This window comes from Athene cunicularia (assembly GCF_003259725.1).
Source record: "Athene cunicularia isolate RWA chromosome 2 unlocalized genomic scaffold, athCun1 chr2_part1, whole genome shotgun sequence".
Taxonomy (NCBI): Eukaryota; Metazoa; Chordata; class Aves; order Strigiformes; family Strigidae; genus Athene; species Athene cunicularia.
The window spans coordinates 149,943,676-149,967,592 of NW_020799095.1; the positions used below are offsets into that span (position 1 = coordinate 149,943,676).

Here is a 23,917-nt window from a genome sequence, read left to right on the forward strand (position 1 = left end):
ACCGAGATGTTTCTGTGAGTCTGTATGTGCCTGCAGGGTGGGAGAGGTTCCACCCCAGCTGCTGCAAAGGCTGCGGGGACAGACACCCCTGGGGCTAGGAGGGGAAGATACTGTTTGTTCCATCCTTGGTCTAGACTGGAAAGCAGGGGCAGGCTCCTCCGACCTGTTCCCAGCCACTCCAAGGCCACTGTGAGCTATTTGCTAGCTGCTGCATTTAATTTGGACAATAGTTTGAGGAGTGACGCAGCTCCTCCATCCTCCCACCGTGGAGGAACCCAGTGCCCTTGACCAGGGATCAGTGTCTTGCTCCCACAGCCTGGGGTTGAATTAAATCTCATTGTGCTTTCTCTCCTCCTCCTCCTCGCTGGGGATCACCCTGCAGGAACAGCACCACCTGAGCAGTTTCTCTTCCTGTCGTGGCACTGGAAAGACTGAAGAGGGGTGCCCAGTCCTCCCACTCCTGGCACAGGGGTGAGGCTGATCCAGGATACTCAGGAGATGTGCAGACACAGACAAGCTCAGTGTCACACCTTGCAAAGGCCAGCCCAGGGAGGTTCAGGTTTATTCCTTTGTTGCTTTCACATCCCTTTGCCTCTTCACTTTTAAGTGTGCCAGGAGAGGACAGGAATGGGGGACAGTCCCTGCCCCTTCATCCCCACCTCACTTCAGGCTCTGCCAGGTGGTTGGAATCCCCCGAGCTTGGTGGAGTGAAGAGGGGAGGCTCTTGCCCTTGTTGGGGTTTAACCCCAGCCTGCACAGCCACTCCCCCACACTTCATAGCCCCATACCAACTACTATGAAGAAAATTAACTCTTACCCCTGCCAAAACCAGCACAGCCCTCCTCTGGGTAGGGATTTGAGCAGCTCCTTCCCTGGCAAGGCAGGACCCACACTCTCCCCTTAGTGCCAGTGGAAAAACAAATTCATTGCTCAGGCCCAAAGTCAGGTTTATTGTGGTTTATCTTTTAACTTCTTTAACCTCAGGTCCAGTAAGAAAAGAGCGCAGCAAATGAACCCAACAGTGTGTGCATCGACTGCTCTGATTGATACAGATTCTGAAGAAATGCCGTCAGGAGCAGTCACAAATCTGTCAAGATTTTCCAAGTGCTGGAAATCAAAGCAGGACAAGAGTTCTTCACACTGCAAGTTTAACCCTGTCAGCTGGCATCTGTAATCTGATACAGAGGCCCCTCAGCTTTCCCCTCTTTCATTCTCAAAAGTGGTTCATTAACCGCTCCACGTGGTTCATCAGTTTGGATGGGAACTGGTTTCTTTGTTTATGGTTGGTTTCAGAATAAAGCCTGACCTTATTTCCTCCTGAAATGCTCTCAGGCCCTCCTGTGCTGAGGATCCCACATCAGTGTAGCACTTTTAGAAGTATTAATTAAGCTCTGAGAAGCAGACAAGTATTATTTGTCTTGTACAGCTTTGGGACGAGGAGAAGCAGCAGCATCACAGGAAGGACACGTGCCTCCACTCACGTTCCTATAAACAACACAGGAACACGAGCCACCAACTCTTACTGAAATGTTTATTAAGATCGAACTTCAGAACAACGGATCGGAACACAATGTCTTGTGGAGTAGAATATTTCTAAACTGATTTTTTTTCTAGGCATAAAGGAAAAAAAAAAATCAAGATTATACAAAAAGAACAGAAAGTGCAGAACACAATAAAACAGTTCTCATGCAACAAATCTCTTTTTTTTTAACCTTAAAACAGAAAATAAGCTCAACAGTGTAGAAATAAAAACATACATACATTATGCCGTCTACGCACTCAAACATTCATCTGTGACATTACTTTTCTTTATCCCTTTTTCCTCATAAAACAACATTATGTGTTTAACACATGCTTATAAACATTGCTAAACTCAGCAAGAGCTATTATAGTGCCCCAACTTAATAAGTTGATAAAAAAGTAGTTGTCATATGGCCAGTTCACAAAGGAACTAAATATTCTCTTTTTTTTTTTTTTCTTTTTTTCCCCGCTATGAGATGCCTATATGCAGCTTTCTATTAATATGAGGCATTTAATATAAGCTGGTCATTTGGCTACCGAAAGGGCTTAGTGTTCATGTTACATCAGAAAAAAAAATAAAATTAGGAATTGCCAATTTGTTGAGAGAAAAATTCTGTTTTTCTGGGGCTATTTACTACAATTTGGCTATCACTAAGGACCAAATAGGTGCTGACTAAGGAAGGTGATCCCTAGTTTAAGTAAATGCTCCTAGAGCTTCACCCCCAACTTCAAAATTTAAGGAAAAAACCAAACAAACCAGTGTTAGAGCATATCAAATTGAATTGTGCTCTGGCTTTTTGCTAAAGTTTTAGCAGGTCACAAGGTCATCAAAAGCCTTTTAATTTTAGCAGATGGGTAGGAAGGGAAGGTATTTGTCCCTCCCGAGCACCCCTCGTGGTCCCCCCGTGCTCCCTGGGGTGAGGGAAGGTGAGGTTGAAAGTCTGCAAGGCTGCTTGGGTTGAGGAACCAAACCAAATCGGTTTTCCAGGAGGTGATCTTAATTTAAATTACAGCAAAAGCTGGAACATCTTTTTGTGATTATCTAACTTGATTTCCTAACTGTCCAGGCTGCTGAGCCTTGAAATTAAAACACCAGTAGATATTTGAGCTTCCGCAGCTCGCCTCTGCCAATGGCTCGTTCTGGATGCAACATGAGAAACAGAAAACTTTGGGTAGCTCCACTTTTTTAAAAATGACCATTTTTGACGCACTTTACAAACGTTCAGCTTTGTCATTTAAGGAAGAATAACAGCTAGAGGACTCTCTGTAACCATAAAGTTTCTGCAAAGAAAAATAAAATTTGGTATTTCTTCTACACAGTCATTAACAACGTTTCTGTGCAACATTTGGTGTTCGTTACATTTATTTGGCCTAGTAAAAGGAAACAAGGACAAAACAGCTGCAAATAAAACCAACTTCTCTTTCACAATAGATACTTCAGATGCCGAAGCTGCTACATGTGCTTGGAATATCATGCAGGAGGTTTACTTATTTATTTAAATAGGATACATATTTATAGCTGAGCTCGTCTCGCATCGGACTAGGATGAGGGAAACCTGGAAGAACTCAGTTGAAAACATTGTTGAGTACAGTGACGACGAGCACACAACCACCAAAAATATTTTGGCCCGAGCAGTGTGTATATAAATGCATATACACACGGATACAGATACACACACACACACGCACCTAAAAAAACCCCAACTCTCAGTGACTGAACTACAATTTGTCGCAGGGACTGAACAACAGTGTCACACAACCTGGCTACGTGTCTACACAAAATTATTGAAAACATGAGCGACCGCCCAACATGAATGCTGACCCCTGCGATGCGCCTCGGGGAAGGAAACCACCCCTGAACTCCCCTCCTGCCCCGACGAGGAGGGAGCTCTCCCAGGAACAAACTTGTGACTTTGTCCACCTTTATCTGTAAATGGGACCTCCACCCACAGGCAAGGCCCCACTGGTAGGCACACGAATCCTGCCTTTAATGGGGGGTGTTGGAGGAAGGCCAAGCTCACCGCGGGCGGGCGGATGCGCTTCTAGTGATGGAGCGGAGGTTTTAATGAGGTAACCTGGCAATAATCACTGTTGTTGTCGCTGTCGTTCCAAGTGCTGAGGGGAGTCAGAGCAGATGGGAGAGGAATGAGAAAGGCTCAGCCCTCACTTCCGTGCCTCCGTGGAAAACCTCACGCAAGCCGGTTTCACCATGGGGGCCGCATGCCAGCACCGGCAAGAAAACCGGGAGGCTGGATTCACAGCTGCCTCCTTTCCTGCCCACCACGCCAGGAGTATTTCATAGCCTAGAAAAAGGCTCCAAGTGAAAGGGGAAAAGGACGTTGTGTGTTTCAAGGAGCACTAACCTCCGTCGGATTTACTGGCTTCCTCCCTTCTGATGATGAACAACCCAAATCTTTCCATAACTGCTTACTGCCAGCGCTAGCAAACGACCAGATTCATGTTATTAAAAGGCTATTTAGGTAATAAATCTATATGAAAGTCATCTAACCAGCAGGAAGAGAAACATTCCTAAGAAATTATTGCTTCTGGAGTCTGAAATTGCCATCCATGAACAGCGCAGAGCCGACCGGACTCCTGCAGTAACGCAACGGGTACAAAATCCACGCTACGCCTTTCCGAGCAGTTAAAGTTTGAGCTTCTCTGCTCTCATGGGAAATGTTTCTGGATGTGCAGCTTACTGACTACAGCACTCAAGAATCTGAGCACTAACGGTGTCTCGTGTCCAAGGTGTTACATGTCACCAGAAGGACTGTAGCAGAATATGTGGAAATTGTTTACAGTACAGAGCAACACGGAATGAAACCACTAACCCTTAAGCCTACTGCAGTAAAGGTCCAAGGAGAAGGAGCACACAGGATGAATCTGACTGTACAGCAATACCACAAACAACAGATTATGCTTACTATCACCAGGAATAAAGCCCCTTCAACTCTCTCTTCCCACGATTTGTGCAATAAACACATAAAATCTTACTATTTTACCTTTTAATCATGACCAAAAAAAAAATAATCATTTCTGTATCAAAAGATAAGGTAAGGGACACAAAGAAATGAATCAGTGCCCACTCTACCCTGAGAAGTGCCAGGGCTAGGAAGAGAACTCTCAGATTCAAGAAGCAGCATTACTATGAAAGGTGTCGGGAGCCAGCGTGGTGGTTTCACAGGCTGGCCAAGGTACAGGAGATACTTTGGCTGGGGCTTCCCCGAGTTTATTCTTCTGGCACTACTACAAATACTTCAGCGTGTTTACAATGGATAATTATTTCCTTCAGCTTTACAGGGGAGTGAAACAGAGCTTCCTGCTACAAGGCACTGTGCATACTCACACGTTACGAATGGTAATTAAACAGCCCCATAAACAGCCCCAAATATGGATTTTAATGTCAAATTCTTAGAAATGAGGCTATGCCAAATGCTGGCTGGGATAAAATTGGACCTGCCCTGCCTTGAATCGAAACCCTCTGGGTTCAAAATGTCCTTCCTCCCTCCTTGCCCTTCCTCTGACTGAGAAAGCTAAATAAATGTGTGTGAGCTCACCCCCCAAAACAGTTTCACATTCTCTGTGCTGGGTGTGAAGCTGAGGGAACTTCAACTTCTCCTTCCTCTCTGCAGCTAGACCTTGGTCAGCTCGATGGTGCTGTGAAAGAAATCTTGTCTTATGAAGGCGCAAAGTGAAGAAATGATGATTTGAAACACACTGATCCATGAAACTCATGGGGAAAAAGGGCAATTACGGCTGGCACCGGCCTGAAAAATGCAGAGTTTTAAACTGCAGAAGAACTTTTCAAGAAATAGAGATTAAAATAAGGAGTACTGGACAGCGTTCATTTAACCAAGACCAGAATCTTCAAGGAGCTTTAAAAATAAAATATTAAAGCCACTTTAAAAATGTCTAACTCAGTGTGTATTTTATATTAATGCCAGTTACAGAGTGAAATACAACTCATCTCTGTTAGATATGAACATCACCAGAATATATTAAACGTAACTGAGATGATAAAATTCACGGCAGAAGTTCAGTTAAAGTATTTCTCACAACTGATTTCTTCAATAAGGTCTCATATTCTTCAGTAGTATTATTCCCCTGTCTGAACACAGTTCACAGTATGTGTTCTAAATAAAAATATATTCACCTTAAAGAAAAAAAAAACCAACCACAAATTTTCTCAAGACACTTGAAAAAACAAACAGCCAACCTAAGTCCTGTGTGATTACGTGTACTCTAGTGCTCAGTGATTTCACCAGCCTAAAACCAACAGTGTCACCCTCGACAGGACAGGGCATCGGCACCGACTGAAAGCCTCCAGCTAAGAAACCCACGTGTGCCACCAGGAATTTGTCAACGATGCTGGCCAAGACTGCGCGTTAACTTCAAATATACCAACACTTACATTTCTTAAATACATTGACAATTCAAGTAATTTATTAAAAACTGCTTTTCATTTTGAAATATATATATTCTGTTGAATGACTATATTGCAGCATGACTTACACATGCATTTTAAAGTACTGTAGTATGAGAAGTTTGAGGCAGCAGAAATCTTACAACGAGCTGCGATTTGTCTGCTCAGCACAGGGATTACTGCAGCCCAGAGGTCCATGCGAAAACGAGTAAACAGCATCACAAACACTTCTTATAAAGACAACAAACGGAAGTTCGGTTTCTAAAGTTGCTATAAATGGCTGCTGGATCTCTGAGCCTTGGCTGCCCGTGCGATCCAAATGCTATTTTAAAATCAGATTAGCACAACTCTTTCAAGCTCTTCAGAGAAAAAAAAATGTCTTTGCACTACAGCTATGTCCTGAATCAAGGAAAGGGGGCATGGAGGTTGCGCTGATGACTGAGTACAGCAGCTCGGAAGAGCTCCAGCCTGTAATTCCTCTGACACAGGGACTGGAACAGCAACACATGCTAGTGGATTGAATTTTAAGGCCTAAAAACTGTTTCTGACACAGATTTTTATACACCCAGACTATGCCATAAAATGATGGAGGTAGGCCTTCGGTTTACCTTGTTGTACTGACACCGTGCCTTTAACCTTGGCTGTTGCATTCACAGCCAGGAGGTTAAAGGATCATAAAAAGTGCAATTAATCAACAATTTCCTTTCCCCACGAAAGAGAATCCACGCGCCCCCTCCCACGAAGCTGACCTCCACGGCAGCTTCATCCAGAGATGATCTGGTTTAAATGCCAAGAACCCCCCCCCGAGTTCACCAGCACGCAAAACTCCCAGCTAAAAATTGTCACAGCATATTCCAACGACATTCATAAAATTCAGCACTTGTGATAAAAACCTGTCAGTGCTGGTCACCTCTCCCAGCTGCTGCTCCTTCCATCTACAGTTCACATCACACACCCTCTCCCGACAAGCAGCAGACTTGGGAGTAGTTGTTGAACAGTATGACTAAAAGAATTCGTGGCAGTTTCTTAGAAACTGCAGTAATTGCTTTTGTTTTTCTTGAAAGAAACTGCAAATAAAACTATTCTGTAGTAATTGCACTAACAAAAACATAAAGTCTAAAATGAACGTTAAAGAACTGTAGCTGTCAGACCAGTAATATCATGCGTATGAAAAAAAGTTGTTCAAGATGTCTAAGCGTTTGATTCAGCTATTACACTAGTGAAATCTGAAATGTTCAGACAAAAAAAATAGCAAGAGACTATAAGTTAAGATAGCTTCCATTTTCAGTTAGTTTAAAAACAGCCGAAACCTTAATTTTTCTAACTGCTAATTGTATACACTGTGAGTCTCATGCAGATTAATAAAACTTATCCAAAATCTAAATGTATTCTTAATAAAAAAGTGTTCAGAAATTATGTTTCTAAGTTGTAGAGAAAGCAATTAGCATCATAGCTACCTGTTCAAACCTATATTAAGGACTACAGAATTTAATTTACATTTTTGCACGAAACTGCATTTTCTTCTGCAATTTTAGCTACAAGTAGTGAAGATCCTAATTTGTTTTCCTGGATTTAAAAAAAAAAAAAAAAAAAGTTCTTGATCCTGCACCTGCACTCCCTGGAATGTGGGTGAACAATAAGTGATGCCTCACACAGCTGACTCGCCCTCCAGCTCCGACGCGGCAGTTCCTCTGTGCGTCAGCTTCAGCACGGTCGGCTTCTCGGTGCTCGTGCCGTTGCCCTCAGCTGACTCTGGAGGACCAAGTCCTTTCTGTTCTTCCTTTGGCTCTTCATTGACCTTGGGGTAAATCACCAAGAAGGTAGCTGTCAAAAAACCCAGGAAGGATCCCACTGAAGCCACCATGGGAATGACTCTGACTGTGCCAACCACATCCACCACACCGCCAAGGGCGGAGGCCACGAGGATCTGGGAGATGTAAACCTGACAGGACAGAATAGCACAGTCTATGCCAAATCCTCGCTTTGAGTTCCCGGGGCTGTGGTGAATGTACTGGAAAAAGACAAGAAATGTTGTGTTAGGAGGTAAAACAACAGATGAAATCCAATATTTCAACACAAGTATCTTCCTCGAATTTCTCAGCCACGTGGTTAACTTTATGCCATCCCTGTGCATCCCGCAGGCTGTGCGTGTCCAGAGCAACAGCCTCCTTAGCTGCTTATCCACAGCCTCCTCATCTTACAGCCAAGTTGTAGGCACTTACTGGGGCATTCCTAGTGTGGACTTGGCTCCAAGATCACAGAATCATTCAGGTTGGAAAGGACCCTTGGGATCATCGAGTCAAACCCTCAGCCCGACTCTGTGAAGTCCTCCCCTACCCCACATCCCCCAACATCTCATCTGAACGACCCTTAAACACACCCAGGGGAGGTGACTCTACCCCCTCCCCGGGCAGCCCATTCCACTGTCTGAGCACTCTTTCTGGGAAACATTTTCTCCTCCTGCCCAGCCTGACCCTCCCCTGTTGCAGTTTCCAGCCGTTCCCTCTTGATCTGTCCCTGATCCCCTGTGAGCAGAGCCCAGCCCCGGCCTCTCTGCAATGTCCTGTCAGGAGCTGCAGAGAGGGATGAGGGCTCCCCTCAGCCTCCTCCTCCTCACCCTGAACACTCCCAGCTCCTTCCCTGGCTCCTCACAGGATTGATTCTCCAGGCCCTTCCCAGCCTCGTTGCCCTCCTCTGCCCTCGCTCCAGCCCCTCCAGATCTCTCTGGGATTGAGGTGCCCAAACCTGGACACAACCCTCCAGGTGTGGCCTCACCAGTGCAGAGCACAGGGGGACTGTCACCTCCCTGCTCCTGCTGGTCACACCAGTGCTGACACAAGCCAGGATGCCGTTGGCTTTCTTGGCCACCCGGGCACACTGCTGGCTCCTGTTCAGCTGCTTCTCAATGAGAACCCCCAGATCCTTCTCTTCCAGACAGCTCCAGCCACCCCTCCCCAAGCAATTATGTTTTGTAAAAAAAAAAAAATAATTTACATGAAACAGTAGGTGGAAATTATTTTTATGATTATAAAATGGAATTCCCCTCCCAATCCCAGTGCAGAAACATGTTAAAATAAATAATCCTCCTCTAATTTGTAATTCAAATGGAACAGTGTTAAGAAATGGAAAGTAAACCTGACCTTGTTTCCAGCAGAATCAGTTTGGGTTCTATCTCCCCAAACCTACAGCTGCATTTCCAGGCTCACCTCAGTATCTAACACTGGGAAGAACCTCAGTAATGCTAACATAATACATCAGAAACAGTAGTAATGACTAGGTGTAGAATATATACTCCAATAATTATTTCATCTCTCTTCATCTGCACCCAAATACTTTTATACCTCAGCACAGGGTGAAGCAATCACGACCCCACTGACCCAATGTGACGCTAATACCATTTGATTTAAATGGCAGCTCTTGCTATTTACCATCAAGGACTAATCTGTGATTTGGCACACATCCCAACAAAGCTGGCATCTCAAATAATGGGATTTAATAAATCCCTTTTGCCACTGTGATCTTCAGAGAAAGGTGACTGCTCTGCCTTGGTTAAAATATTCAGAATATTCCACGTACCTGTTTAATATCATGGTATTGTCCCAAAAGCGCGTAGGGGCAGTAGGAGATACTCATGGAGACTATTCCCATCGTGCTGATCATGATCATGGTGACATACACGTTGGGGAACATAGCCATCACTGCAGTGCCCAGAGAAAAACCCAGCGTGCCCAGGATGTAGATCACTTTTATACTAAGGTCATAATTGTCCAAGTATTTCTGCAACAAGGCTGCAGAGATCAAGAATAAAACAAATATCAGTTTAACTGGTGAAGTTTTTGACGTGGCCATGACAGCTCGATATGCTGTTTAGGACTCAGACACTCACTGTCTCAGCCCTCGCTGGGAAAAGGACCTACTGCTACTTCAGAAACTGGGGAACAAATACGCTCAGAGCCTTGCCTAAACCATGCTGCAAGTCTGAGGCAGAACAAAATACTCTGAGACTCAAACGTATCATGGTCCACTCAGCCCATTTAGTAATTTTACCTATTTATTCACTTTATCCATGCAGGTGCACTCTGAGAGGAGATTCAGTTTCTAATGCAAGCACATTCACTAATCAAAGCCATCAGATCACTGGTGTTTAGAGCCACATTTCAATTTGTGTTCAGGAACAAGCTGCCCACCTGAACTCAACTGGACACGTCTCAACAAAGAGGCAGTCCCCACCACACTGATCTGTGCAGATGTGCCTGCACACATGCTGCAAAAGGCAGAATTTAAGTTTGGCAAAAGCTCTCAATTTCAGAGTCTATTCCATGCCCAAATTGTCTGTAGTTGATTTATCTGTTATTAGAGAGCATGAAAGACTTTCAGAAATATATATTTATATTTCCGATTGTAAAAAGTCTTCGCAAAAACCCTCTTCCATATGCTCGAATCCTCTAAAAAAGTGTAATTTTAGTTTCCCGATGACTAGCTAAATGCCATTCAATATCCCTTGATATCATATTGTGCTTTGTGCACTCACTTAACCCATCTGTTCATATTTCCACCTCTACATTTGGAGGAATTTTTTTTAATATTGATTCTTAAAGAAGCCCCTCCCTTTAAGACCACATGAAATGCTTTCCCAAAATAGCCTTTACCCCAAACAAGGAGGTAGATGCTAATTGAAGCTGAGTTAGTTTTACCTTGCAAAGACGTATAAAAGGTGCATTCCACTGTCTGATAGTGCAGTCTCTTACCTGAACAAACAGCAGCAGTAGCAGCATAAATTACCAGTCCCCAGCATCCCATCTGAACTCCAGCATTATAGGCATGTAACTCGGTTGAGTTAGAAGGAGCCTGCAACAAGCACAAACACAAAGCTGTTTTCTCGTAACGAGCGCATCTCAAACGAGTAACTCTAGGCAGGTCTGCCAACGAGAACTGTTCTCTTACCTTTGGATCGCCCTGAAAGATGACCTGTCCCATGAAATCTGTATAGAACACAGCTTCAGCAATGATTGAAAACCAAGTTAAGAGGTGACAGACACACAGTCTCAGCAGCTCCTTTGGCATCTTTAGCATCGACAACCACAAGAGTCTGACCGTGGTTTCAGTTTCCCCCTCTTCGCTCTCCGTGTCTCCACTCGAATTTGTCGTGCCGCTCTGGTTCCTGTGCCTGTACCTCTGGCGCTGCCGCTTCTGCATGTCGTAGATGTCGTTCATGCTGCGGGAGGACTTTATCAACACGATGGCGTTGGCCCGCCGGAAGCGGTAACGGTGAGAGCCTATCTTGCCGTAGTAGGAGAAGGTGTAAGATGGCTGACGGTAGAACATGTGCCTCCGCCTTCGCATGGAGTTTGAAGTACTAGACTGCTTCATGCCTATTCTAGCGTGCCCATTGAGGAACTCTTTTGGTAGGGAGCCATTCACGTTGGGGACTTTATCTTCATTTAAGTGATTATCAAGCAACATTTCCTCCTCTTTCTCATTGTCCCTGAGGAAACCAGACAGGTGGTTAAGTTTTGACTTCATGATCTCTTGGCTTGTGTTGTGGGGAGTGTTTGGATATGAAGCATCCTGAAAAATGGAGGGTTCGATGTCATGCAGAAAAAGCAGCTCTGATTCAATTTCCAATGTAGCATCAGGCATGTGCAGAACTGAGTCACTTTTGCTTCTTACAATGTTCACCTCGAGGAACTCCATATTGAGATCATGCTCTGACTGAACCTCATCGTGGAACATAGAGGCTCCGTACGGCTCTTCCTCACTGATTACATTCAGTCGATTCAGAGGGGGGAGACTACCACTGAATTTGACACTGGAAAGCGTGTCTCCTTCGTCATCAATCCTGTCCTGCTGAGGGTTATATTGCTCTTCTTCAATGCTAAAAAGGTGGAGAGCAACGGAGACAGAGAAAATAATGGCTGCAAAGAAGAAAAGGACTTGTTCTTGAGATTTAAAAATATCACCCAAGAAGGTCTGTGTCCAGTCCAGCCCTCCTAACATATAACCGATTGCTCCTCCAAGACCTGTGGAAGAGGAGAAAAAGAGAAGTGAGTTCAGAAAAAATCAGTTCAGTCACAACTTGGTCATCAGGATGACTTGACAGCTGCCAAAAATGTATCAACTAACTCCATACCAGCTGAAAACGCATGGATGTTAAGGGCCATGTCTTGCTCTTCGCTGTCCACCACATCCAACAAATAGGCCCGAATCGGCCCTTCTGTTGCGTCAGCGCAGAAGTCCAACACCACAACACCAAGGACTGTGAGAACTATACCAATGGGCTGCTTGTCCGGGACGTCGCCAATAGCCAGACCTGAGGAAGAATGGAAGAATTTGAGCCTGTCAGTCAAAAAGGGAAAACCACTAAGAGCAAGGTTAAGTTCCTTAAGAAAAAGATGGAAACATTTCTTTACAGAATAAAATGCCAATTTCAACCCTTGCACTGCTTCATAGGTGGCCTGAGATAAAGACTGTAAGACTGAAATTTATTTTTCAAAACGTTATTTTTAAAGTAGCTTTTAAACCTTTGAGAGCATTGGATATTACTTCATGTTTCTTGCATGTATTTTCCTTCAAATGCTGAAGGCTGTTTTATAAAAGACAGCCACGGTGAGAGAGGAGAGCATCCAAAAGCAAGATGACATACTTCATCTGTCAGTTACAGAGGTAACCCCACTGCTGACAGCATTCCTGACATGGTGCCTAACATGCAATGGTTGCATAAAGGGAAATTTAAACCCTTCGCCTCTCTCTTTGCATTTCTTATTCATCTTTTCTTGATCATTTTTATAAGTAAAACTTTTAATGATGAAGCAACACGAAGCTACTTTGCATTGCAAAAAGCATCAGTCAGCTTCTGTTGACGGCACGGGATGAAATGTTTTTTGTCTACAGAGTAGAAAGGCAGCATTAGTGTATAAATGAAGAATTTTTCATGAAATGAAACACTGACAAAAGCATGGATTACTTGAATCAGAGAGATTTTGAAGTTACACGTGCAAGACTGATAAAACCATTAGTGTAACTGATGAAAATGACTGTGGAAAGAGATGAACTGGCTAAGCCACCAAAAATCATCTTAAATCTCAAGCGCTGTGATTCCTGCATATTCATTCCTCATTTATACCAAGTCCTCTGAATGCAAAAGAAGTTTATACGTGTTCCACGCTCGGCTGAATCTTACAGCAGAAAACACCAAGGGTGTCAGTGCTTTAGATTGGCTGGAAACCTGAACAGTGCGCACAGTGGGGAGGAGAGCTGAAGATCTATACACAGCTGTTTGCCTGGAACGTGGTTGTATTACTATCAGGATTAGTGAACCCCTTTTTTAGCACACTCCTGTGCACCTTATTCCCCTCCCTGTAACTCCCATTGCCAGAGACCAGGTTATGAAGAAGGCTACGATACAACGGACCCCTCAGTTTTTGCAGCATCTGTAGCTCCAAACTGAAATTAGGATTGCAAGTAACTGGAGACTAAGGACAGGAAAGTGTGAACATAAGATGGGAAGATAATAAAATGATATAGTGCCCATCTAGAAGAGAAACTGGTTACAAATGAGGCCTTTTCCTGCAAAATGCTGGACACCCCCTTTTGTGAGAGGCTGGTAATGCCTTTTCTCTCTGAAAAGTGACACAAACCACCGTTTCAAAAACTTCAATTAAAGAGACATTAAAATTGCTTTATCATATTGTACATCTGCTCTAAATAGTAGCTCAGTGATAAACTCAATGATAAGCAATGACAGCTCAATGATAACCATTGATAGCTCAATGATAAGATGCTGTCTTATGCTGATGTAAATAGAGCGTAAGTGGCAAATCTCTGTCTTCTGGGATGGAACTAGAGAAGACCATGGAACAGCTCTCACTTCAGTTTGCTCCAGGCTCCCCTGAGAGAGGCCCAGCAGTGTTTAAAGTGCTCTTCAGGAGAGGGTTTTCATTCAAAATCAACCACAACCATGTGCCAGAAACAGATGCACAAAGCACACGGCTCACTACAACAGCCTCTGTGTTTTAAAGAAGTTTCCTTACACAAAAGAACCACTGGAGTATCTGGAAAGCACAGGTTTTCCAGAAAGCTACACAACAGACTGTATTACTGTGCAATAAGAACTAGAGATAAATTGAAGACAGTATTTTGTGCTGATTTATTAGAAGGTGAGATAACTCAAAATAAGCCTGTAAACTGTGTGGGAGGTTTGCTTGCCATTATCAGTGGCTACCGACCCAAGCTATTGTGTGGAAGTAAGAGCTTGCTATCAATTTAAATCTTGTAAGAGGGCTGCAGTCTAACATCTTGCATACATCTGGAGGAGGAGGAGTAAGTCTTGGAGACACAACAACAAAGTACGATTATTGCCATATGATAGCAATTCAAATAATTAATATTTATTGCTTGGGTAAATTAAAAAAATAGCATAAGCTAAACGTTATTCATCTGAACAGTTTGTCCACTGCAGTTTGCAGCAAATTGAAAACCATCATATGGCATCCCAATCTGGCTTTAAAAAGCTAAGATGCTGAGCCAAGGTAATGTTCCACTCATTTCCCTCAATTAGTAAAACTTTTTCACAATAGAGCTGCATCTAACCCAAAAAAAAAGAGAGCCAAGAGGATATTATTAGGTGCTAAGTTCCTTTCATTTGCATCAGTCCAACCATGATGTAAACATTTCCCCAAATGTACTTGCTGTCACCTCTCCTACACTAAATTTACAAAGAGATTGTAGATTGTAGATTAAGTTCTGTAGTAAACTATGTTCAAGGGAAACTATTTTTACCAGCTTTGATGGGGGCTCAGGAAAAATTATTTTCCCACATAGTTTTTGATAAACAAATATTAACTGTGTTCTGGACTTTTTCAATACCAGGTCTAAGAAAAGCACAAGAAAAAGTGAAAAGATAATTTTTGAAATAATGCTGGAAACAGGATGTGTTGCCAGATATGCATTAAAGGGAAAATGGATCACAACAGGAAACATTTCCCTGTGAACAGGTTGCTACAATTTTCCCATGTCAAGGATCGACCAAATTCGTCTCAGCGACTGCAAACATTATGCTGGCAACCATTGTATTAATAACACTCTATTACCAGTTACAGCTATGATTGCACAATACTTCACACAGCACCGTAACCTTCGAATAAGAATCCAAACATGCAAGAGGGATAGCTCAAATGTGCTGCTGCAGAGATTTCTAATCATTTTTAACGCTAAACATCAGTTAAATCGGGGGCATATCGTTACCTTTACTTCCTACATAAAAATCTTAAAGCAGATATGTTCGCGAGAGATAGACACAGGTGGTTTCCTCATTATTTACCTATAACAGAACCATTAAGGAAAAGTGCAACTCCAAAGAGGACACCAATGCAGAGAGCAAGGATAAAAGGCCGCCGGCGGCCCCAGCTCAGCGTGCAGCGGTCACTAGCCGAACCTATAAGCGGAGTGAAGATCAAGCCCAGGATAGGGCTAAGGAACCAAGTGAGGCTGTAGTACTCTTCAGGAAGACCTAAAACAAAGAGAAAAATGATGTAAAGGTTATGTGGTAGACACCAAACGTTTCACTTTATACATGAAATTTTGTTAGATGTTTGAAAACTGTAAATTGATCAGTGATTTACCTACAGGAAATTCTGTCCCAGATTAACAACTCGGGTAAAATTTCTTACCAATGGTTAAAAAAAACGGTTAAGGAAAGCACAGCTCATAAACTTTCAAATACCTGGGCAATAAGAAGGTAACAGATATATTTAAGTTATTGAAATAAAAGTGAATAAGTGATCTAGAAGCACAATCACTAGTTACTACTGTCCAAAAATACAACACTTTAAATTTTGCTGAGTGTGAATATATTTTATTTTGAGGGGCTGTTGGTGGGGAATGGCCTCTGTGAAAAACTAGCAGCCACGATCCGCTGTGTAGAAGCCAAGTAACTGTTGCATCCTCTATGTGGTTGTGGCCAATAAAAACAACAAAGATCTTTGGGATGCTTGGAAAGCCACCTGGTTGTTGCATACACATATCCCCTTCCCAGCACATCTTTGAACATTCAACAGGAGTCGAACACTATAGTGGGACTGTTCATCGAAGACCACCACCATTTTTTGGTGGTGGTGGGCTTAGATTTAATGGACTGAGAATGATGGACAGAATTTCACTGTCATATGAAATATTCTATTTCTATGCATAAAAAAACCTTTTACTTATAAAATTGAACAATGGAGAACAGAAGAAAAAAAGCAATTATTAACCTCTAGAGAAATCTAAGGAGGCTTATCTCCACTGTCCTTAGTTTTTTTTCAGAACTGAGGTGACTATTCATAGGATCAGATGGAAACAAATTGGATTTATTATGTAATATTTACAAAAAAAAAACCCACCAACCCAAACCTTTTACAAATAATTTCTGAAGAAGGCAGGAACCCCCCGAAGCCCTGCTGTACACCTCTGCGGCATGGAGAGCAATGGCCTGCAGATGGCAGGCTGCCCCAGGAGAGCAGCTACACCCGGGTCCTTGGAGATCTGTCCCTCTCTCAGCTTATCAGCACAGGTCAGGTAACCACTTGACTGTTTCTTAGCAAAGCATTAAAACCCAACCAATCAAATTCTTGCAGTCCAACTGATACCAAGACTAAAAAGCTCCATATCTTTACCCTAGGAAGGTAAATCACTCATTATTCAAACCCACGCATCGCGAGCGTGAGTAGCATTTGAGCTTTGCTAGTGAGATCAACCCGTACCTTGTGCTCCCTGTCCAGCGCGCTGAGGCATCTGTGACCCAGCAGGATTATACCAATCCCTGCCCCAAACGGCCTAGGCTGCAAATGGGGAAGTCTAATCTCCTGCTGTTTAAAGTACCATCAAATCTTGACTAACAATGCTGACTTCTTCCTTGAAATAAATCAGATTTTCCCAAGACTGTTGTGCGCTCTGCGGTGATGCAAAGATTATATTATAGGAAAATTAGCTGCATATTCAAAAAAAATTCAAAAGAATATTTGTTATAAATAACCAATTTTATCATCAGGATTCAAAATCCAGGTCCGAGGCCAAGCCCTATGTGATTTGACTTAGCTCTGTCTAACGAATAACGGTGACAGCCGCCTTACGCGTACAGTTATTGGCCTCTTCTGAACCCACTCAACCTGTGTTTCTGGACCAAAGATGCCCATGAATGCCCCACCCACAGGGGAGAGCATCATGGTTTAGCCATTTTTCCCCTGTTACAGGCAGCTGAAGGCCTGTACAGGAGGCCAATACTCCACATCAGCACTTACTACGTAACTACTAACTCCTTTTGCAGCAGGTTTTTGGATCTCTAGGAAAGGGCTGTGTTTGTACAGATCGCACCTCATTCAGGTTATGGTTCAAACCACAACCTCTTGCATATCCTTTCCAACTGTTTGGTGATGTCTTGGCTGACACAGAGCTTTTAGCCGAGACCTGCGTAGTAGGGGGGCACTTCAGGTTTAAAGCTCTTGTTCAAGAAGCCGCAGTAGTTATCACCGTCTCTCCAGACCCCAACACTTTTTTGCACCACCCAGCTTCTCTTAATAAGTGCTATTCTATCCTAACCACAGGTGCAACTCAGCTAGCCAGTAATCCCAATAAAAGGGCAGGGAAACCTCCATCTCTGTGGTTTTAACATTCTCTTGAACTTCACTGAGTTCAACAGCCTTCCCAAGCACAGGAGCAGGTTCAGGCACTGTGTGTTTAACTGGCACCTCACCTGCTCCAAGACACACACACTTACCTATGCCTGAGCTAGCATATAGATGTTCACATATAGTTCAAAGAAAGTAAAACTAAATGGTAGGCAGGTTTAGGCTGAATAATTTTTCTGCAGGACACTGAAGAAATGGTAATGTGTAAATACTCATCCCATTTTGCCTCCACAGAGCCATCCTATTGAGCAGCAGTTATACATCAGAGGTTGCTACTGTGTGATGCCAAGTCACTGCAGCAAGGCTATTTTAAATAAATTTTGAAGCTATAGCTTAACCAGCCATCAGTGATCTTTATTGTAGTGATCACCAACATCTGAAACAATTTCATGTCGTATCACTGCAAGAGGGCTCTATGCTGGCAACAGAAGTTTCTGTTGTGAATGATGCTGTGACTTGTGAATTATGAGCTGGGATATCTCAGTGGAGCTCATCCATCAGTAAACACTCAAGAGATGTTGGGAAGGTTTTACAATAAATCATACAGTTGCTTTAAATAAACACAGGGAATGAAAACTAGCAAGAGCTCCGATATCAGCATTACAAGCATCACCCTATCTTAAATGAATAAACAGCCTTAAACAGACAGAAGCAAAATGGACACAACTAAAAGACTCTTTTTTAATATTCACTGAGACAACCAACTCATTTTAACAGAGACAATGAGAGGAAACAACAAGGAAACACTAGTACAGCAGGGACAAGATGCTGGGGGCTTGCACAACTCACTGTCCCTCTGTCCTTGTGGCTACTGCTTTGTCTGTCTCCAGGCTACAATGGCACTTGTCTGTGGTACATACAAATTTTAACACAAAAAAAAGTGCTAGAAACAATCTATTCAAAATGACAATTCAAAGTGACTTCTGCAGAGAATTAAAACCTGTTTACAAATATTTTGTCCTTCAACTGTAAAAATTGCACATTTCTAAATTGCAAAGATCGGTATTTCTTACGCTTTAAAGCCACAGTTAACCAACTGTCATAAAAATGTCCTAAGATTGTTAAAAACTACAGTGATTTTTACTGCTAGCATTACTTTGACTTCAGTACTTTCAAGATCAATTTTGCAGGTAATAACTCAAAATCAGGTTAAGGCCTGCATTCTGGTTTGATTTTATAGGCCAGTAAAAAAAAAGGAAAAAAGTTTTTTTACCCAACTTCTGTTACGTGTCTACAATTAGGGAGTCTTATCTCGCTATGTATGAGTCAGAAGAGACTGAAATGCTTTCTTGAGAGGTCTTTATTTTCGCTGATTGAAAAGGGTGATCTTCCTAACATCTAAGTATTATAAATAAAAGCCTAAATCCAAATATTTACATTGAAAATGGCTTACTTTCCAAAAGACATGAATCTCAGTGATTTCAGAATGGAGCTAGGGATGTAGCTTTTATGGAAGGGTAAAAAGGACACTTAAAAAACCAAGAACATTATGTATGGAGATCCTTCTTTAGACAAACCACTTTGATATTTATTACTGAACTCCTCTTTAGTGACCAAAATATCTATCTTTAGAAAAAGAAGCCACGATAAAAATCTATACAAGAATTAATAGCCCCATGCCATGAGAAATGGAAGGATTTCTAAAAAGCTTTCAGTGCTCCTCCAAATAAACAGGAAAGGGATAACTTTCAAATGAAACATGAGCAATTCCCACAGGTTGTATGATGGTAGGAACCATCAACATGAAGCACAACCTGCTTTTTCTCTTGCTGGAAAAGTCACGCTATAGGACTAGTTCTGTAACCTAAGTGGCAGGGCTCTTATAAATTGCATTCCGAGTGTAAGCTAGCAGTTTATGAAATCATCAAATGTGTTTTATATACAGTTATGCATAATTCAAAATAGTTATAATTTATTAAGTGAAGTGTATGACTTTACTGTAAGTATGTAAACTGTGATACCGTCACATTAGAATTTAGTTGGTTACTCAAGTGGAAAACTACTGAGTGGGGTTAGAGAAGATTCCTGGCGGGAAGCTGGTGCACATTCAAGCTAAAATAAAACAGCACAGAAAAAAATAATTTGTTGGCAGGAGAATTCCCTCCTGAACCTGTCTGATGGGGAGCAGCCTCCTCACCTGGACAATGTACAGGCATACAAACAGAGCAATCATTTTAGCAGTGGGTAGTAAAGACAGTTACCCAAAGCTACTTTTTGCATTTGGTTTCTATAACTTAAAAGTTGAGGTGTGTTATTGACAAGCCGTAGAGTGCCCAGTCAACCAAAACTCTGCAAGACAACAGGTGCCTAGAAGAGCCTTCTCTGTCTGTATAGATTTAGTTGTGCCCCCCCCGATGTCTGCACTCAGCACAGTTTTCTGGAAAGTCAGACTTTTGTAAAGCTCACAGCCTTGATCTACTACGGGTCTTCCAAGAAAGCTTTCCATGGCACTAAGCACTACCTCCACTGTCCCGTGAAGCAAGATTTCAAAACATGCCTTGCAGATGTTCTTCATAAAATTCACGCTTCATACTGGCAGAGTCTACAGGACCTTCATCACTTCAACAGTAAGTTAGCTTTAGTGCTAGACATTTTCATAGAAACGAGGAAAGTTCCAAACAGACAAGGAGAACTCCAACCCCAAAATACTTTTTTCCCCTTAAAAGAGGCTGTTGTGGTTTTAGTATCTTCAGCGTCTGCATACATGCCATGCATATTTAGGTTGGCATGCATGATTTGACAGCAGAAGCAAAATAAGTAAATGATGGAAAACTGAAATACTTAAAGAGATTGTGTGTGTGCATATATATGTGTGTGCATATATGCATACACACACATATATATAAACAACACAAAAATCCCCCAAAGTCTTTCAGAGGTTTGCTGCCTCACAAGAATGAGCTCCAGTACTGAAATTTTACAGAAATTATGTCTGCAAAGGGCACTAGGCAGTCGAGAAGGGTAATTACATATCCTAACAGTTCCGTTCGCCGTCTATATATGCTGCTATACCTACAGAACTTCATAATTTTACACAATATTTTAAAATGGGAAGACAGTTAAGAAGGTATCCAAGCCAAGACAATGAAGAGCATAAATGAAGATATAAAGAGAATATTTTGACACCAAGAAGTTCCTTTTGATACCCCCATCTAGTGGCAAGGACTCAACATGTATTTTAAATAAACTTGGCTACGGCGATGGGCCCGGCCAGCAGCCCTGCAGCATCCAGTCTCTGATGTGCAGAACAGATGTACGGATGCTGGTTTTGACCAGATTTCAAGGCAGTACCGCCCAGCAAGCCTGTCATCCATACGCCTGCCTCGCCACAACCTCTTACAGCCAAATGTAAAATGTCCCAGCTGCCAAGAGCTGCTATACCCACCTGGAACAGGCTATAACTAGGCTGGGACTGATTTCACATGACCAAGAAAAGTATCACGCAGCATATGACTTTCCCAAAGGCTCCTACAACTCACACAGACTTGAAGGCCAAAGCAGCTGTGACCTATTACCAGTTCAATGCTGTTCCTTTATTTTGCCTGTAATTTTCCACCACCGTGCTTGCCTCGCCAGGTAGCAGCTCTGAGTGAACTGCCATCCACCAACATGGAAAAGTAACCTGGTGGCCTCTTGGGGGAGGAATAACGACTGAAGGATTATTATTTAGCCTTTTACGGACAGCTAATCTGAGGAAACACCGAGGAGGAAAAAACCATATTGGATAAACAAGGTTAGTATTTGTGCCGTGAACTGAATCTGGAGCAGGTCACAAGGCAGACTCAGAAGTCTCATACAAATCAGTGAGAAAAAGAGCAAAACACAACAACAACTTCTGTTAGCAGCGACGACTGCCACTGAGACCCTTGTAATATGGCATTTCCCAGCCAGCTACAAACAAACAGGACACTGGCTTCTAGTAAATAAGGGTTTGTTTTTTCCCAGACAAAAAAAGTGCCCAACAATAGTGGGACCAGCACCGCTCACGGTTCACAGGAAATGCTCACTGTGTCACCATCAGTCTAAGGGCTGCGTGAGGTCACGAGTTACATGGAAGAAAGATTAAGTCACATGCAGCAGTTTCTATTCAAAACCTCTTTTTGATAAGTTCTATTGGGGGAAAAATAGTTCTTTATAAGCTTAACAATAAGATCTGATATGGGAATAGGATGCTAGGCTCCTATTTTCATTTGTCAGAAATCATCACCTAGAGACTTGTTTATACACTTAAAGTAAACACCATACAAATTTCTGAACTAACACAAGAAGCTGTCGTGCCCTGCAAATACTCGGTATTCCACAGTTTCACCCGTGTATAAAATACTGCGTGTTGCTTAAAATATTTCACATTGATCTGTTTGCTTATACAAGCTACTTTGTTTAGACTGTTGTTTTCTAAAGAGTGTAGCAAGCAAAACCAATGCTTGTCAAAAAGCTGTGAAAAAGTTAGAACCTCAGTATCTGCTCTTCATCTTGTTACAACTGAATCCTAGGAACCACTGCAAACTCAAGCATTTGAGCATTGGAGGGTCTGTATGAGGAATAGGGATTTCAGGATGTAGCTGAAATAATTTCATAAATGCACCCTGATATCAACTCCCTTACATTTAAAATAAAAATACAGTTGCCACACATTTGGGTCCCCCAGAGAAACCGCAAACAAGCTGCGTGCCTGTTTTGACAGCTGTATCGTGAAACTTCAACCACAAATTCTTTTGCTTCTTGCTATCTCCCCTCAGATTTTAGGGCTTCCAGTGGTTTAGAGCTTGTGTAACACATTCCAAGCTGCCAAAAAACCCCTTACCTGAGCCAATATATGTTGAACCCGTGCACTGGAATAGGCTTGAGTGGTGGTCTGAGCACTACTGCAGTACAGTCTGCACTTGTACGTTGAGTTTATTGCACCCATGAGAAACCACCTTCTAACTTCTGGATCGAAATAGGAACTCTCACCAACAGAGAAGGGATATGAAAATGCACAGTAATTTCTCCTGATGCCTATTACCACGATTTGAGCAGTTTCTAAATGTGGGAGTATATTAAGTACTACTTGAAATCAGAGTCTCGTATCATAGGAAAGGAGAGAGTCTCTAATTTGCACTCCTAATGCCATAGTATCTTATGCCTGGTGTGAGAAAACTGAAGCCCTATACTGGACTTCATTTTTATGTGAAAATTTTGCTCTTCATTAAATTACGCCTGTCCAGCCTGTATGATAAAATGACTCTTGCTCAAGACCCTTGTTCAGAAGCCATTTTGAACAAGTGGCACACAGCACAGCAACACTGGAGAAAAATTATACTGACCAGTATGTGTGATCACAAGCCTCAATTTAGCTGCAAGAATGCAGGTGGAAAAACTCCCAACAAAATCGGCACCATGAGGTTTTTAATTGCTGCTAGCTTTCTACATAAAAATGATAACCTAGCAAGCTGCCAGGCATCTTTAATCACTCGGTGTCTCAGAAATGACCTACGGCAATAAACACCACATAAACCAGGAGCAATATCAAAACTGTGGCTTCAGTCTTCCCACTGGTAAAATTCACATCCTGAAATTCTTCTTGTGCCTGTCAAATAAGAGCTCTTCTGCTTAGCCTGCAACATTCGCAAGCTGTCAGCACGTTATATACATCTTACAGGCAGGAGTACGTGCACTCTGAAATCTGAACATACTTTTCTGGAGCACAAACTATCACCCGCTTGCAAGAAGTCTACGCTCTCCTTCCCTCTCTTGTTTAGCTCTTGTCAGCAGGGATGTCTGGGCGAGGGCTGGGAGCGCTGGGCTCTTGGCCCCGCTGGGCTCTTGGCCCCGCTCAGCTGGTCTGTTATTGCTCCGGATGATATGAAGTGAGGAGAGAGCTGCCTCCTCCATGCAAATAAGGAATCGGTTGTGGGATGTGAGAGTGGAGGGATAAAGCACAATTCCTCCATTTGGATGGGGTTGTTAGCACTGAGGGGAGTAGTAATCAAGAGAATAATTAATAGGAATGTTACACAGACTTAAAAAGCACAGTACCGTCAAAGGACTGATATCCAAGGGCAAAACGTAGAAAATTCTTTCCAAAGCTACCAGGAAAAGTCAGCTGCAGCCCACCTGAATGCATCAGGAAAAATCCATCGGACCAAAGAAATACTTTGCAGGGGAGAGGGCTGGAGCACTGTCTTCCTCTCCCAGGATAGGGATTCACTACCTGCATCACTGTGACATCCAAAACTTTTACAGCAGATTCATGCCTTCAGAATACCCCTATGCTTCTGCTTTAGTCACTCCCCGTCGTAAGGACAAGATTATAGATGAAAGCTGGATC

General features: G+C 42.7%; 1 protein-coding gene across 1 annotated transcript in view; it reads right to left on the reverse strand.

Moving 5' to 3' along the window:
- Positions 1 to 1,517: 1,517 nt before the first annotated feature.
- The window catches only part of SLC45A4 (solute carrier family 45 member 4), an 87,060-nt gene continuing 64,660 nt past the window's right edge, over positions 1,518 to 23,917 (reverse strand). Inside the window, exons 3-8 of the mRNA XM_026842666.1 lie at positions 15,264 to 15,452; positions 12,075 to 12,254; positions 10,889 to 11,964; positions 10,693 to 10,792; positions 9,521 to 9,732; positions 1,518 to 7,955 (exon numbers count right to left, since the gene is read on the reverse strand). Coding sequence (XP_026698467.1) covers positions 7,593 to 7,955; positions 9,521 to 9,732; positions 10,693 to 10,792; positions 10,889 to 11,964; positions 12,075 to 12,254; positions 15,264 to 15,452 — 2,120 coding nt within the window. The 3' untranslated portion in view covers positions 1,518 to 7,592. The remainder of the gene's footprint in view (positions 7,956 to 9,520; positions 9,733 to 10,692; positions 10,793 to 10,888; positions 11,965 to 12,074; positions 12,255 to 15,263; positions 15,453 to 23,917) is intronic.